Here is a 17448-nt window from a genome sequence, read left to right as displayed (position 1 = left end):
GGGAGCCACATGGCAGGTGAGAGACAGAGACATGAACAGGCATACCATGCAGAGAAAGTGGGTATTTATTTAGTGGGCTATGGAGGGGAAGGGGGTAAGAGGAGAAGGGAGAAGAGCAGAGAGAAAGGCAGAGAGAGAGGGGGAAGGGGAGAAGTGGGGAGAAGGGCAAGGGGCAGAAGCTGCCTCTTCGGGAGAGAGATGAAAAGGAAGGAGCTCAGGCTGGAAGCGGAGGAAGATCTACTTGTGTCAGTGGACAGGGGAAGCACAGGGTGATGTAGAGAATGCTGTGAGTATTCAAACAATTTCAACTATGTCCAGAGCTTTAGAAGCAAGGCCAACAAAAATAGTGACAATGGATAGCCACATCGCACGCACGTGTCTTAATACAGTTGTAGGGCTTTAGTCATTGGGGCAAATGACTCCAGGCCATGCTCCACCAAACTAAGATTCACAGGAACTAGCGATCTGGCGAAGATTCAGGGTAGGAATGACAACTTGGGTGTGGGTCACTGTCCCGCGCTCGGCCTCGCCAGCAAGAACGACGCGGGGCACTTAGGATCCTTCTGCAGCAAAGCTTTAATGCGTCTTGAGAGGGAGAGCATCAGTTTCCAAAGCGGAGACCCAGAATGAGGGGAACCCAGCCCTTATAAAGGAAACAGTCCTCGCTTCTGACGTGTCACTCTTGGATTGGTCCGCTGCCCATTATCCCAGATGATGCCTCGGAAGTAGGCAGGGACGCAGCAGTAGAGAGTTACCAAGCACATGCGCTGGGATTAAAGGCGTGTGCTACAACACCTTGAACTCACAGAGATCTGCCTGTCTCTGCCTCCCAGGCATTGGGACCAAAGGCATGTACTACCACACCTTGAGGTCACAGAGGTCAATCTGCCTCTGCCTCCCAGGAATCAGGACTAAAGGCGTGTACCGCCACACCTTGAGGTCACAGAGGTCAATCTCTACCTTTGTCCCTTGAAGCAATGGAGAATGTGGTTGCGGCCCTCCACAGGTCACAGCTTGCTTGTTTTCCTTTCCTAAACCGTGAATGCTCCCAAGGGTGTGGGTGCTAAATAGGTCTCTCCACACTGGAGCTCAGTTGGGATTCTTTGAATTGACTTCCCACTTGTGGAACTTGTATTCAAATGTCACATGGCAAAGTGCAAAAGGAGACGATGAACGAGCCACACAATGCCAGGTTTTACTTCAGACGACCAGATCCAGGCGCTCAACCCGTCTCTCCTGGGCTGAGTCCACTGCTTTGGTGTTTTATTTCAAGGAGATATGGTGAAGACAGAGAGAAGAACATGAGCAGTTGATGCTTGAATGTAATTTTCTAGCGCTGTGATATAAATCATAAACTAGATAGAGTAAATGATACAGTTGTAATTGTCCAAAAAACTAATTATTCAGCCTGAGCGAGTAAAACATTTCTGTTCAGCAGGCGTAGAACTGAGATTTGGCCAGTGTGAGACCCAGTCTCTTGTGAGCTGATCAGTTCTCACCTGTCCCATTCTGATCTCAGCCAAAAGATAGGTAATTCATGGGCTGAAGTTTACCATGGCTTTAAGTGGTGGTGGTGGTGATGGGACACCCTCCAAGACCAGGCCTCACAATGAATCCCAGAATCACCAAAGTGAACCTATCTGAAGCTTGTGGGCTGACTGGAACCACAGCTTCTCAAGAACAGAGGGATGAGTGCTAACAGGAAAAGGGGGCATTGACACTGGGTCTGGAAAAGACCACTGAACTTCTGCTGACATGCTCAGAATAAAGTCAAACCAGAGAGAAAGAGAGAGGGGGGGGGGAGACCTGAGTACAACCCCTAGAACATATATATATATATGTATATATATATATATATATAATATATATATATATATTTAAAAAAAGGCCAGATAGGGCTGGAGAGATGGCTCAGTGGTTAAGATCATTTGCTGCTCTTCCAGAGAACCAGGGTTGTTTCTAGCACCCACATGGTGGCTCACAATCTGTAATTTCAGTTCCTGGGGAATCTGATGCCCTCTTCTGGACCCCTGAAACTTGAGTTAGAGACAGTTGTGAGCCACCATGTGGGTGCTAGAAACACAACCCAGGTCCTTTGGAAGACTATGGTGTTCTTAAGGACTGAGCCATGCCTCCAGTCCCACTTGGTGGAAATTTTAGGAGGCTGCACATTCTCATAGGTTTTTGTAGCTGGCAACGATTTTTGTGTTTGTTTGTTTGTATTCTTGAGACAGGGTTTCTCTGTGTAGCTTTGGAGCCTATCCTAGAACTCACGCTGTAGACCATGCTGGTCTTGAACTCAGAGATCCGCCTGCCTCTGCCTCCTGAGCAATGGTACTGAAGTCATGCACCACCACCACCAGGCAGCTGCCAGTGTGTTTTTAAACAGGGCTCGTGGGTCAAGCCTCCTTCTGATCAGGTAAGGAGTAAAAGGCATTCTCTCCATATGCAAAATAGAGAGTGTGATGGAAGGGACTGGCTTGAAATCCCTGACTCCCGACTTCTGCCCAGAAACCCTTTCTCAATGTAAGAGAATGGAGACAAAATATCTCCACTTCATAAAGCAAGACACAGTTGTGTTGGGGGGGGGGGGGGGGAAGGGTGTCCCTACAGGTAGCACAACCCTGAGGTGTAAAAGAACTTCGGGAATGAAAACAGGAGTGGCTTCAGCGAAATTCCCTTGCAAAACACCCTGTTCCAACAGTGTCTGAAATCTTTCTCATGAGAATGAGCTCTGATTGGGAAACAGTGCTCAGGGCTAGGGCCTAAAGGAAGGATTTCTAATGAGCATAGGGATGTTTTCTGTAGGTGGAGGGTGCAGAGTACCTGGGCCTCTTTCACAAAGAGGGGAATTCAGATGGTGGTGAGCTCCTGGAACAAAGGAACCCAGGTCACAGTCTAGGCGACCAGGCACTCTCTTCCTACAGTACACGGCAGGCCTGCTGCTAAACTGTTCCAGCTCCTCCGTTGCTTACTCTAGGCTGTGCTCCCTACAAATTTTTTGTTTGTTTGTTTGTTTGTTTTTTACCTAGATTTAAAGCCAGGGTCTTTGTGGGAACTATTTCAGGACAGAAGTTAAGTGCATTACAATATCAGTTACTGTTCTCCAGAGAAACTGATTCAGTCGGGTGTGTGTTATATAACGCACTCAACGAGATGTTGCAATGTAAACATGAGGAACTCTACTGAAGTAGAATATGGCAGCACAGACCAGTCATTAGATGCTGATTTACTGATCTACTTAGTAATTTTAAGCATTGTTCCTACCGTCTATTTGCCAGGCATGACTTGTTACCTAAAACAGAATGACCTGGAGGAACAGAAGAAACAATGGTCGTTGTCCTTAACAACCGCTGACTTCTGCTTACACCTAATCTTGCTTGCCTGCCACCCTATCTGGTTTTAGAGTAATTTGAACTGGACCCAATCCCGAGGCCTTTCAGGAGCAATCCTAGCTTCCCACCACTGGCGACTGTTATGCCCAAATCCGTGAAGTCCCCCAAAAGCCAACAAGGAGATCGAGTCCTGTATGTAAAAGCAAAGAGCCTTTATTTTATGCAAATCTGCAAACTCGGTCTCTATACATGTCCAACATATTGGAATAAACGGAGAGCCCCGAGTTCAGTTAAGAGTTGGGTTTTTATAGTAGTAAAGGCGGGGGGTGAGGGGTTTCTGAGGTTCAGGACCCCTGATTGGCTGACAGTTGTCTAGGGGTGTCCTGGTGAGTGTGTGCTGGCAGGTGATCCTATCTACAGTGTTTGGAAATTTAGGCATTTCCTTTGGTCTGTTCTTGGGTGGTGCTCCAGTAATCTCAGTTTGTGGTTCTTCCTGCAATCAGGTATTGCTTCAGGGAAAACTACTGAGACTCAGGCCTCTATTAGATGACTCTGTCCTACTCTGGCAGGTGATAAGGGTTGGAAAGTAAAGGACTTCCTTCGGGTGATCTGTTCATATTTAGCCATCACGGCTGGCTCCTACAGTGAGAGCACTTCTCTTCCACTCTTATTGGTTCGGCATCGTTATTTCAGGATTCTGGGGACATTTCCGATCAGAAAACAAAGGGGCAGAAGATGGTTCATCTGGCAAAAGCCTGGTGAATTGAGTTGGATACCCATGTAAAGGTGGAAGGAGAGAAATAAATTTAGGTGTCCTCTGACCTCCCAACATAATCATGGTGCTCACAAATAGTACACTTTTAGTTTCTAAAATAGTTTGCTTTCCACAACATTGATGACACCTAATAGAACCAACTTACAAAGCTAAAGGGTTATTTAGCTCCTAAGTTCATAAACTGTTGGGCCTTTGATATTTATTTTCACGGAGACACCAGCAGATGTCAGCAAAAACTAAGGTGTCACATGAACTTTCAATAAACACTAAGTTTTTTCACAGGGTGACTATGATTTAAGTGGGAAGTTTAATGTGAAAGGTTGGTCCAGCTAGGACCAGCCCCTTTGTTTGGCACAGTCAACCAACTTTTAATTACCTTTTGGGAGGATGAGAGGGGTGTGAATCGAGATTGAAATATGGATTTCTGGGAGGTAAAACTTTCCCAAAGATTCAAATGTTCTTGTTAAGCAAACCTAACAACAGATAGGGATTCTTTTCAGTGGTAAGCTGGCTCAGTGGATAAAGTGCTTGCTGCTCAAGTAAGGATGGCTTTGGATCCTCAGCACCCACGTTTGTGAGTGTGGTGGCCCACCTGTAGTCACAGACTCAGGGTGACTCCCTGCATAAGCTGACTAGCTAGAAGAGTCCAATCAGCAAGCTCCAGGGTCAGCAAGTCGTCCAGCCTCAATAAATAAAGTGGCAAGGAATCAAGGAGGCATCCAAGTCAATCTGGGGCCTACACACAAATGTGCACATGCACACACACACATTTAAAATAACGAACAGCAAGCCTGCATTGTTTCTAAAATACAGTCTTTATTAGTTTACTGAAGATCAGATATACATTTGTCTACAAACACTGCAATATGCTCATTGTTTGGTCCCCAAATGGACAAAGAACAAACAGCAAAACTGTTCAAGATGTTTCCCCTTGGAAAAAGTTATTACTGTCTACAAAAAGATCTGTTCAAAGGAATGCTGAAATATAGCCATTTTATATAAGGTCTTTCTCCATTAGAAATAGACTCGTGCTGTAAGCAAAAATAAATGCCTACAACTTGGCAGTGTGGTGAGAGATGGATGTCAGCCGGAAAGGCTGAGGTAAGAAGCCTGCAGGGCTCCCAGTCCAGCCTCTGCTATAGAGCAAGGTCCTGCTGCAAAGAAAACAAAACAATACACACCAAAAATTCTCTTTGAAGAGCATAAGCACATTTAGGAATCAAAGGAGAAACAAGAAAAAAATGACTATAATCAAAGGATCCTAAGGATTCAGATAAAACTGGAGTCTACCTATACCCCTATAAAATAGTTAAACTTATAAAAAAAAATCCTGCCTTTTAATTTAAAAATGTAGTAAAAGCTTTATTGATACTTCTCAGCTAAAATTCAGATCCAAGAACTATCAGCTTCTGATAGCCGGGTCAAAGAATAATTTTAACATTTAATTCCAAGTTAAAAATTTTATCAAAGAAAAACCAGTGAGTGTAGAGATAACAAAACGAACAAAAATGGTATTCTAACGGTCAACTCAACTTACTACACCCGTACAGATGTCTCCCAAAGATTTAATCACTATCCAGAAACTTAAGTTCTACTTTCTCTGTTTTTTTTCATCACCCCCTGAAGTGACATTTTCAGAACTCTCAATCCTCACTGCATGGGCATGCAGTTCTCAGAGCACAGAAATAACGCTGCGATGATTTTAATAAAAACGGCCCACAGGCTCACACATGGGAACGCTTAATCACCACCGAGAGGTACTGTTTGCTAAGGTCTTGTTGGAGGAAGTGTGTCACTGGGCATGAAGACCTCTGAGATTTCACAACTCCAGGCCAGGCCCAGCCTTTCTCTGCCTGTGGATAAGGATGTAAAGGTCTCAGACACCACTCCGACACCTGTCGGCACACCAATACGCTCTCTACCATAGCAGCCTAAGCCTCTGAAACTCTAAGTGAGCCCACAGTAAAATGCTTCCTCTTATAAGAGTTGTCCTGGCCATGGTGCCTTCGCGACCACGACAAAAACATACATTACTCATCATGTACTGTGCTCACGCTTTACATGGAGAAGAGGAAAGCATTCTTCCCCAGGACTAGCCTGCATCAAGAACGTGAACAGCCGACAGCATGAGCATCTGTGCTCATCTCCGGTCGGAGGGAAAGGACTTAGGAATCCTTTCCTAAGTCTCAGCACTTAGGAATCGGGGTCATTTCTAAAGCAGTCTCACACTCAACTACTCTGTTGCACTGAGATCAATTTTGTGTCGCAGCCCTGTTTCCAGCTAAGGGCTGGGCCCATCTGCACCATAGTGCAGGGCCACAAGACCAGAAATGCTAATAACCCAAGGGGTGAGGACTGCTATATGGTCTTTAAATATCCATCAAAATAATACAACTTGTAGCTACAAATGGACATGAAAATAAAAGTTTATGTATTCAGAATTGGAGTTTTATTTTATTGCCCAAAAGTAGTCTGAAGTATTTGCCTGTTTTGTTAATAACATACTAAATAGAAACTTTTCTGACCAGTCCAATGTTGCAAAATATCTATTTACAATAAGTAGCTTTGAATGGGAAGGTTTCACCATCACTTTTCCTGGGACAATCTTTCTGCTCACCACAGCCACTTTTTTCAGCGATGTAGGGAAGCTTCCAGCATCAGGTTCCTCAAGGCACATCTGTCTCCAGAACAGCAAGACTCCCATGACCAGCGACGTCTACAACTCCATTTACGACTGATCCAAATTTACATCCACATCGGTCACTGCTTACTTCTTTGCTGGCCAGGTATTTGGGTGATCACTTTTGTAAAATATCATATGGGTGACAGGGAGATAACAGACCATATGCTTTGCTGTAAGTGAATTAAATAACAGGTGTACAGAGAGCCAACACTGGCAGAACGGAAAAGCAGCTCACGATTGCACAGAGCACGAAGCACAGCCGCTAAGCACATCCTGACTTCTGCACTGTGAGTTGGAACTCCATGCAGCTAACAGTACACTGAGGTAAATGCGAATCTAGGAGATGGGGAGGAGTCAACTAAACCCTCACTACTGAAATCTCTGCATACGGAATCCTGAGAGGTGCAAACTACCTACACTTGTTAGACCGGCCCAGACAGGCTTAAAGCTGGCTCTGGAGAAACAACCCATCTAAATTTAGATCAAATAAACAACTGTAAAGCACCCCAGGTGCAACCAAATTCACACTGAATTTCAGATTTATTTTCCAACCATTAGGCTCTAGTTGCATTTTAAGCGACAGGATTTTAGAGAGAGAGAGAGAGAGAGACAGGAGTTTTAGAGGCTCATAGTGTAGACTATAAATTACCCAGCATGCTTATTATGGATTATCTCTCCTCCTTCAATCTCTATCTGCTCATACAGCCATTTGCGGTCACAGCGGCACTCGGCCCCGCACTTGGTGGAGCCGCAGGCGGGGCAGGCGTAGAAGCACCCCAGGCAGTCCTCATCCAGGCAGTCACAGAGGTCCATGCCGCTGAAGATCAGCAGGCCCTGGCTGTCATAGACTTTACTCTTCGCCGGAATAACCTGTCTGTAAGATAGAACAGTGAGCTGCACTTCATACATGCTATCTTTAAATATTTAGTTGAAAATAAGATAATGAAAAAATAAAGGAGACAAATACTTTCTGTAGGGAGGAGGCCCCGCTAAATCAACACGTCATTCACCAGGCTCGGGGCCTAATTCATACTCTGCAGAAGAAATTTCAGATGGGACGAGGTGACTCAACTCCAAGTGCTGAAAGTCAAAAGTACTGAAGTGGCCCAGACGGTAACAGACGGCTTAGGAGCCTGATTACTGAGGTGCTTCCTGAACCCGAGCGAGACAAAACAGACTCCAGTTTTCCTCTGACTTTCACACGCAGACCATGGGATACGCACGTATCTGCACACACACACATACTCGGATGTGTACACACGGCTTTACACAGCTTACAGAGGAATGAGCAGTCACTCGTTTCACTAGTTACCACAGGACAGACACTGCTTGCGAACACAGGACACCCCCTCTAGAGGGCGTATACTCTAATCAATCTGCTTCCTGTTTCTTAATGACTGCTGGCAAATCTGGTCTGAAAACATCTCAGATCACTCAACGGAAAAACTTAAGGAATAAAGGTAAAAATGTTGATTTCAGTTAGAAAACAGCCTGACCTGTTATAATAAATTTGTCAGTATATTTTGACATACTTAAAGATTTATTATAAATAACTTAGTTCTTGTTCTTTCTGTTGACTGTACTAGAACTGTATGTCTACTTCGGACCTGTGCAAAATCGAAAGTACTCTTGGGCTCTCATAAATGCAATGACCTTTTGGTCAGCTCTCTCCCAGGAAGCAGAGGTCATCAGTAGCAAATTCTGCAAACAGTAACTTGGCCAAACTCTAAGGCATTTCTTCAACCGTTTTAACTCTCACTCTAAAACATTACACCATTTACTTTATGCTACCGTCTCAGAAAGAAGCTTCTAGAATTCCAATGGATGCTTTGCTTTCCTCTGAGTAACAGCCAAGGCTTTTGGAAGGTTTTCACTAATTCTGAATACAACTTAGAATGACTGGTCAGAAAATTGAAAGTTAAGAGAAAGAAAAACATAGGGACCATGCCTCTGGGAATAGTAACAGACAGCTCCAGACAGCCTACCTGTCAGAGCCAGCGCTCGAGTTCTTGGTGAGCTTCCTTTTCTCCCTCTTACCACTTTCTGGAGCAAATTCTGTCTGCTTTCCCGGGTTTGTGAACTGCAGGGAGCGTAGAGCTTTAGCAGTTCTTCCCTGGACGGAGGTAAGGAGATCAGAGTCAGTCAGTCTCACACCAGACAGGAGGACTTCACTTAGCACTGCCCTGAGCATCCCCACTCGGGGAGGTACGTGGGAAAATCCACTCTTCTATGCCACCTTTACTATTGATTATCTGCACTGTTCTTCTTATTTGAGTCTCTTGGACTACAGGTGCCAGAGACCGGCACACTGAGGATAGCAATGGCTGCCACCACAAGAAGAGACGGCAGCAAAAGCCATCACACACCCAACAGCACAGAACCAAGGTTCCAAATAACAATTCTTTAAGAGGAGAGAAGCAATGAGGCTTCATGTTCTGAACTGTACTGTAACGTTTTTTAAGGCTTTGACAAAACAAAATTCTGATGTTTAAGGGTTTAAGTCTGTTATTTGAGGAGATAAAAAATAAGTGGTCTTTTGGAATGTTTTTATACATCCATCAAGAATAAGTTGTCTTTCGAGATGTTCTTATACACCTAAAGTCAAGACTAGGTGACGGGGAATTGGTCATGTAAGAACAATGGAGTGAGGGGAAGACGTTGAAGAGACAGCAAGTGTCTACGCTGACCTTCAGTGCTGGGCCTGGAGATGGGCCTGAGAGAAACACAATGCACACAACTTAAAATCATAGCTGTTCATTAATTCAGCAAACAGGAGAAAACTGATTAAGTATGCTAGCATCGAAATTATACAATGCTTTAAAGACGAGCTCTGAGAAGTTCTCTGGGAGTATAAACGCAGCTCCGTGAGCCTCAACTTTCCTGACACAGTCAAATGACCTGATAGAGGCCCGTGGACAGGGAAGAGGCAAATAGTATCTCATACTTCACAGTGCAAAGCTGTGTGACCTTTGAGAACAGGAAGCCCTAAGTCTAACCTTAACCATATTCAGAATTTAGACACAGAAGCTTTATAAAAAGTCACAAATGGCCGGTTGGCGGTGGCGCACGCCTTTAATCCCAGCACTCAGGAGGCAGAGGCAGGCAGATCTCTGTGAGCTCGAGGCCAGCCTGGTCTACAAGAGCTAGTTCCAGGACAGGCTCCAAAGCTACAGAGAAACTCTGTCTTGAAAAACCAAAAGTCACAAATATTTAAAAATCTTAAACAAAAAGAATGGGATAATTTCAAAGGAGAAAAACTGCAATTAAACTCAATGACTTCTGGGCACTGTGATTCATGCTTGGGAATCCTAGTTCCCAGGAGGCTGATAGAATCATTGCTATGAGATTGAGGCCAGTTTTGACTACATGGAGAGGTCCAGGCCAGTAAGCTACAGAGTCAGCCACCATCCCAAAACCAAAAGAAATCAATCATAAACCAGGTCTCTGATATCTTTGATATTTCTCTCTCTCTCTCTCTCTCTCTCTCTCTCTCTCTCTCTCTCTCTCTCTCTCTCTCTCATTCCTGCACACAAAGAGACATTCTTCCTGGTATAGTCTCTCCAGGAGGTGACACATCCATTTAGCTACTTCAGTATCCGAAAAGGATCTAAGTTCCCCGAGTCGGCCTCTGCCAATGATCTAAAGGCCGTTCCCAACGTCTCCTTCCTAAGATCCAAGAATACAAGCTGCAGCCTTGGAGTCTTGGGCACATTAGGCTCTTTCTAAGCCCTTGTTTAGTGTTTATTCTGGACCTTGAGTGTATGGAAACATTTTGAAACATAATTTTATTTCACCTCAACTTTAAACCTGTTATATGCTAAGGAACGTAATAAAAATGTAAATGTAATTCTTTACAGTTACTCTGTCTAGCTCAAGTCCCACACTGTAGAAAGCACGAGAGCACCTATCTCTACATACATCTGAATCCGGTTTCCGTCTCTGGCGGTCATCGGAATCAACGTCCACACTTCCATTGATGATCTGGGTACACTTTGGGCAAAGCTTCCAGCCAGGCACCAGCTGTCTTCCAAACTTGGCACTCAGAAACGTGGCATCATCTAAGTCAATGACATGCAGATTCTTTTTGGCTAGCTTTTTGTGTATGTTAAACGGGTCACAACATGACTTCTGTAACTCCTCAAATCTGTCAATATAAATTTTTACATGATGAAAACAAATTGTATTATTCCCAGAGAGGGTCATTCCAGTCCTAAGCTGAAGCAGAAGCATGTCATTTGATGACAGTTCCTGCAAAGTCTTGAAACCTGTGTGCCGAGTATAGAAGGTTTTATGGCAGTCTTGTGTGGTCCGAAGCTGGACTCCAACTGAACATGGATCCATCATCCTTGAGTCTAGCACGTTTCCCCTGTTTTCTTTGTCTAGAAATTTCTTTGGTAGGTTAACCTAGAGAAAACATTAAAGACAGATTTGTACTGAAAACTGATTTGGAAAACTGCAAAAAGTAGTAAAATGTAGCACTTCCTTAGAAATCAAAATAAAACACAGCAAACAAGAAGTGGGAAACACCACAGTCCAGGGTAAGTAAGAATGTAATTAGTCACGGAATGTGAGAAACAGTCCTTGTCAGGTCAGAACTACACCAGAGCACTCCGTCACAGCACAACTGAAGGTCACATTACATGATGTAAGGAGAGAAAGAGAAGAAACAAGAACCAGCAGAGGCGCAACAGACAATGCTGGGAAACAAAACACCGTGTGCTTTACACGTTATACAAATGCCGCAAAAGACACACGACACCTTATGGAATTCTACAAATTCAGTACCATGTCAATCTATAAAGACAATTGGAAATTCTACCCCATCATGCTGGAGTTTGACTGGTCTGCACAAAAGAGAAAAGGTCCAAGAAAATGTGAAAGAAACCAATGGCTGATTACTAGAAAGATAATTAAAGACAGTATGATACTGCTGTAGTATAGACAAACAACACAAACAGATTGGGGTTTGTTATATAATGTGGTATTATAAATAGATGGGTATTAAAAATCAAAGTGAAAAAGATTTTTGGCTAACATGGGAAAAGACAAATTAGATCTCATCTGGATGAACAAACACCAGCTACAGATCTACAGATGAAGAATCATACATACAAAGCTTAAGGGCTAAAATCTTTACAAGAAAAGATAGAAGGCTTGAGACCACTGCAGTATGGCTTCTTCCTCTGGGCATAGCATGACCACCCCGCGGCCATCTTGGAGTGGTGATTACTTTGGTCTGGTAACCATAGCAACTAACTGACAGTGAGACTAGAAGCACATACAGTGACACAGAAAGTGCTAGATTAACTGAAGGAAGGATTCAAGGATAAAGCCTCCAAGCAGCTGTCCCTCATGATGGGGTGAGCCTCTGAAATAATGTAGCTGTTTCAGGGTTAACTACATTCCTACAAACGACCTCATCGATATTCTATAACATAAGCCAAATAAATTCACTGGCTCACCAGGAGATACTTTGGTAGATCATTATTTAGGTTTGTGGTTGGTGTCCCACCTGTGGTAAACGACGTACATTCAGGAAAGTTAATGAAACAAACTGTACGGTCTGCCGTGCACGTGTTATGATGGCCTGAAATCGGCTGAACAAAGAACACACTGTATTCTTGAGGATACTTGAGAAAGCATTGTGGGATGAGACTAGCAGCGATTCACAATGGCAGTTGCGTGGCTCTTGCTACGCATAAGACACCAAACTTGGTGAGTGATCTGGATGAAAGAGAGAATGGGAAAGAAGTGCTGGTTGCCACTTCTTACAAGGATCCAAAAACTTGGAACCGATAGAGAAAGTCTAGGTTAGTGAAGGAGAAAACAAGGTAGAAATGACCACAATTCAGTATGCAGAGGGGATCCTTAACAATGGCCTGGAACAGGAAACTCAAGAGCATTCTGCCAAGAACTCCCTGAATAAGACACAAGGCCCTGGGTTCAACCCCCAGCACTGTATAAACAGGAGTGAGGGAACACTTCTACAATCTTAGCATTGGAGAGGCAGACGGGTCAGAAATTCATGGTCATTCTCAGCGACTAAGAAGGCTATGGAGGCTAGTCTGGCTAGATAGTTTCAAAAGAGGGAAAATGTTACCTCGGAACTCAGGAAGTTTATTTTTAGAAATCCCAGCTCGTAGAGTACTGTAATTTTTGAAGGGTCAATTGTTAAACTGTCTGTCCGATCACTGCATTTTTGAAAATGTGTATAAGGTTTTTGGCCTGCATGGAAGCCTGTGTACAGGGTCGGTGCAAAGCTACAAAGTGAAGCACTGGATGCCCTGGAACGGAGTTCCCAGCTGTGAGCTGCTAGCAGCCGGTGCTCTTAACTACTGAGCCATCTACCTAGTCCCAGTCACTGTGCTGTCTTAAAGTAAGGATCTCTCTGGTGTCACCGTTAAAGGAGAATTGTCTATAGTTGTTACCAGATACAGGATTATCAGTCAACTTGTCAATTTGTGCTTTTGATATTCATTAAAAGATTTCATTTTAATCATGCCCTACATACAGCTAACAGGTCAATCCCACCTGTCTGAAATTATATCTAACTGGGCAATCCTGTACCTTTATCTGCTAAATTTGACATCCCCATTTTCAGAGCCTTCTAGTAAGCAGAGCCTTTGCTAAACCTGATTTCCTGAAGAACAAGTTACAGTAACTGCTAAGTTTAAATGCCATAGCCAAGGATGAGTGTTCCGTTCTCACACAGGATGTTGGTACTACACAGCTGGCTCAGTGTTAGCCAGGCATAAGGAAGGACCCAGGTGTTAGCCCTAGAACCCACAGAAGCAGAAAAGCCGAGTGCTCTGGTATATACTGTAACCCTGGGATTGGGGAACTGGAGACAGGAGGGGCTCACTGGCTAGGGAATCTAGCTGCAACAGGGCACTCCAGGCATAGCAGAGAGACCCAGTCTCTCAAAACACACTGGACAATGATTGAGGAAGCCGGCCAGCATCAACCTCTGGGCTCCATGTACATCAGCCTCCCCCCACCCTCCATCACACATATAATCTGATCAAAGACTATGTGTTTAATAAAAATGAAATTTATAGGGCTGGAGAGATGGCTCAGAGGTTAAGAGCACTGGCTGTTCTTCCAGAGGTCCTGAGTTCAATTCCCAGCAAGCACATGGTGGCTCACAACCATCTATAATGAGACCTGGTGCCCTCTTCTGCCCTGCAGGTATACATGCAGACAGAACACTGTACACATAATAAATAAATAAATCTCAAAAAAGAGAAATTGATAAACATTAAAATTCAGGGGCCTACAACACCATTTACTTGGGTAAACTCTCAGTGTAAAAGCGCACAGGCCTGAGTCCAGGCAGGTGGCCCTGAGTCACCCGTCAGCTTGTGTGTGTCAAGAGTCAGGCTAGCACAGACCTGTAGGCTAGCGATCCATCGTGAGGGCCACTCACATTCTGCTTTCAAAGTTCACACATGGGTTATTCCTTCTTTGCTCCGCTTCCCCATCCCTCACTGCAGCTCTTCCTGTCCGCCTCTAGATTAAAGTTCTACCGCACAGCCCTTTGGGTCTGTTTACTCCTGTGGTCTGTGTGCTGGGAACAAGGCCTGCACTTACTACGACATTTCTTCAACAGCTTCATGCTGCTCCCTTTACCTGCAAGGCTGCGCTGTTCTTCCAGGATGTTGGTGTAACTCCTCCCTTAACTAACAGTCAGAAACGCAGGTTCTGTCCCGGAATTTAGAGATCTGCGGGCCTCTGCCTACCAAGAACGATGGTTAACAGTGCCATTACGACAGCTCAGAAACACTTTTCCTACCTGTGCACTCTCAGACCCAGCAAAAACCAGAACCACACCGGCTGATGGAATCTGCAGTATACAGGTGGTGAGGACCGATGGACTTCCTAACTCACTGTGGACTACGTTAGTCTGGCCTCCATTTACACCTGTTTCACCATGAACATCTTACCAGTAAAACACCTTTTCATTTAAACGGATTTCTAAGCAGTTACTTGGTTGATGCAAAACTCATCATGCATACTTGTGTGACAGTAATGATTTACCAGCCTTTCCCTTCTGTGGAAAATCAGTAAAAGGCTGGTGGCCCATGCCTTCAACATGCAGATCTCTGGATACCAGACCAGCTTTGGTCTACCCAGTGAGTTCCAGGACTGCTCAGTGAAACACCAGCTCAAACAATAAATCAAATAAATGAATAGGAAAGATCAGTTTGTTCCAGACATCCTTTCTGATGACTACAGTATATAAAATTCCCAAGGCAAGAAAAGTGGTTTCTACTAACAAGTCCCCAACAAACACTACCCCCCTAAAACTTTTTGCTAATTTTGATCTCATGAATTTGAACTATCGCTCCCTAAACTTAAGGAAATTTTTCAATAGTTCTAATAAAACCCAAGTGTTCAAATACTTTCAAAAGTATACCTAGACATTCCTAGTGACAAATACTAACATAGAATACAGTATACTTTAACTTCTGAATGGATCAGTATCATTTTGTTTTCCAAAAATACTTCTGACTAGCATTTAACTAAACCATTTGCTCCAGCCGCCCCCCCATCCCCCAAGACAGGGTTTGTCTGTGTAGGCCTGGGTGTCTTGGAACTCACTCTGTAGAATAGGTTGGCCTTGGTCCACCTGCCTCTGCCTCCTGAGTGCTGGGATTAAAGGCATGACAGACACTAACTCTATCCCTGGGGATTTCATCCAAGCGGAAGCTCGGGATTTCCAGTGTCTTTGTTTATTCATTTATGAATACTGTACTGAACTGCTCATTCCCTCTCTAGGTCCATCAAGTCTGGCCAATCACTGGCCGTCCCAGCAAAACCTTCTCAGAGCATGCTGGTTCTAGGGTTACACGTTCTCCAACCAGATCAAGCCGCCTTTACATCCCACGGACTCAAAGCAGTTCTTCCCAGCATCACCGCAGAGGGTGAAGGCAGGCACTATACAGTGTGTTTTCCAACAACCCACGCAAAAGAGTAACTGCAAGTCTTTCTGCTCATCACACCTTGTTACTTGTTAGTCCCACCCCAACCCTGTATGGGACACAGGCATTAAAGCCTCTACATCACAGCCACATCAGAATGATTCAAACCACCAGACAGTCCAACAAACACCTATCATGTACACTATACTAGGGTAGGAATTTAAAAAACAAAACCAAATCAACCCACTAACATGCTTAACTAAATCATAAATCATCACATGACTAGAGCTGAAAGATTGTCAATTTAAAACTTAAAGCGGGGGCTGGAGTGATGGTTCCGCGGTTAAGAGCACGCTGGTTGCTTTTCCAGAAAACCCGGGTACAATTCCCAGCACCCCCATGGTGGCTCGCAAACTTCCATAACTCGAGTTCCAAGGAAATCAGACTTGTTCTTACCTCCCTGGGTACCAGGCACGCACTGGAGCACAGACATACATGCAAGCAGAAGACCATACATACAAAATAGTTTTTAAAAATTGTTTTTAAAGTCGGACGAGGTGGCATACGCCTCTAATCCCAGCGCTTGGGAGGCAGAGGCAAGTGGATTTCTGTGAGTTGGAGGACAGCCTAGTCTACACAGGCTTCCGGGACAATCAAGGCTACACAGAGAAACTGTTTTGAAAAACAAACAAGACGGGAGTGGTGGCACGTGCCTTTAACCCCAGCACTCGGGAGAAAGAGGCAGGCGGATCTAAAGCAACAAAACTAGAGTCAGGCCCGGTGACTCGCATCTGTAACCCACGCTACACAGGTGGCCGAGACGGCAGGCGGTTAGCTGGGGCAGTTCAGCTAGAGCTAGTCCCCAAACTGATGAGGCTGGGGGTTTGCAGCTCGGCAGTGGAGCCCCGCAGCTTGCGCGAGGCCCCGGGTTCCACTCCCACTGCAAACTACAAAACTGCAGGCTGTGGCCCAGAAGCGGTGGTGGACCGACCGGGGACAGGGCACGGCGAGGTGCCAGGCTGCTGCAAGCCACAAGCTTCCTCCGCCGTGCAGGCCTCCCCTTACAACCCTCCTCCGGCTACCTCGAGGCCCCCCCCCACATTCAGGTGCCCTCCGCAGCGTCCACTCACAGTCGTGCGGCCCGGCCCACTCGAGCTGCCCGGGTACCTTAGTCCGGAAGCCCGGGATCCGCACAGGCCAGACTCGGCGCTCCACACTCCCGCCTGCCCCGCGCGGACACCGAGAGGACAGCGAGTGCGCCTAGAGAGGCCGCGCGCACCATAAAGACGAGCCGGGAGCCGCCTAGAGCGGAAGCCTGTGCGGCCGCCTCCGGAGGCGGAAGGGTTGACTTCGGGAAGGAGGGGAGATGACTCAATCCAAAGCAAGAGTTGCTTCAGATGCTCGCGCTGGGGTGTTTGCGGTCTCCCGCGAGGATCGGGAGTTTAGGAAGCTCGTAGCAACCACGAGCTTCCTTAACTTCGTTTGCAAATCTGCCCTGTGCAGGTTACCAAACGTACGCACCCAGATACCCTCACACCCTGGAGGAGAGTTAGTTAAAAGCAACTCAGGAACGGACAAAAAAAGTCCCACATTTTCTTTATTTATTTTATTTTTGTATTTTTTTCGAGACAGGGTCTCTCCGTAGTTTTGGAGCCTGTCCTGGAACTAGTTCTTGTAGACCAGGCTGGCCTTGAACTCATAGAGACCCGCCTGCCTCTGCCTCCCGAGTGCTGG

At 45.3% G+C, this 17448-nt stretch overlaps 1 protein-coding gene across 3 annotated transcripts; it reads right to left on the bottom strand.

Moving 5' to 3' along the window:
* Positions 1-4906: 4906 nt before the first annotated feature.
* On the bottom strand, positions 4907-16987 carry Arl14ep (ARF like GTPase 14 effector protein). Of its 3 annotated transcripts, none has more exons than XM_048443696.3 (5): positions 16845-16987; positions 10712-11197; positions 8779-8906; positions 7443-7667; positions 4907-6963 (listed from the first exon to the last, which is right to left on the bottom strand). In XM_048443696.3, the coding sequence occupies exons 2-5, from the start codon at positions 11135-11137 to the stop codon at positions 6909-6911; spliced, it is 834 nt and encodes a 277-aa protein (XP_048299653.1). In that variant the 5' UTR covers positions 11138-11197; positions 16845-16987; the 3' UTR covers positions 4907-6908. The 3 variants fall into 3 exon arrangements, with proteins under 3 accessions (XP_048299653.1, XP_048299654.1, XP_048299652.1); XM_048443697.3 differs by having other exon boundaries at positions 16882-16975; XM_048443695.3 differs by lacking the exon at positions 16845-16987 and having other exon boundaries at positions 4907-6911.
* Positions 16988-17448: the final 461 nt, after the last annotated feature.

The sequence above is a fragment of the Myodes glareolus genome, chromosome 10, assembly GCF_982192425.1.
Source record: "Myodes glareolus chromosome 10, mMyoGla1.1, whole genome shotgun sequence".
NCBI lineage: Eukaryota > Metazoa > Chordata > Mammalia > Rodentia > Cricetidae > Myodes > Myodes glareolus.
This window is presented reverse-complemented; position numbering and strand designations above follow the sequence as displayed.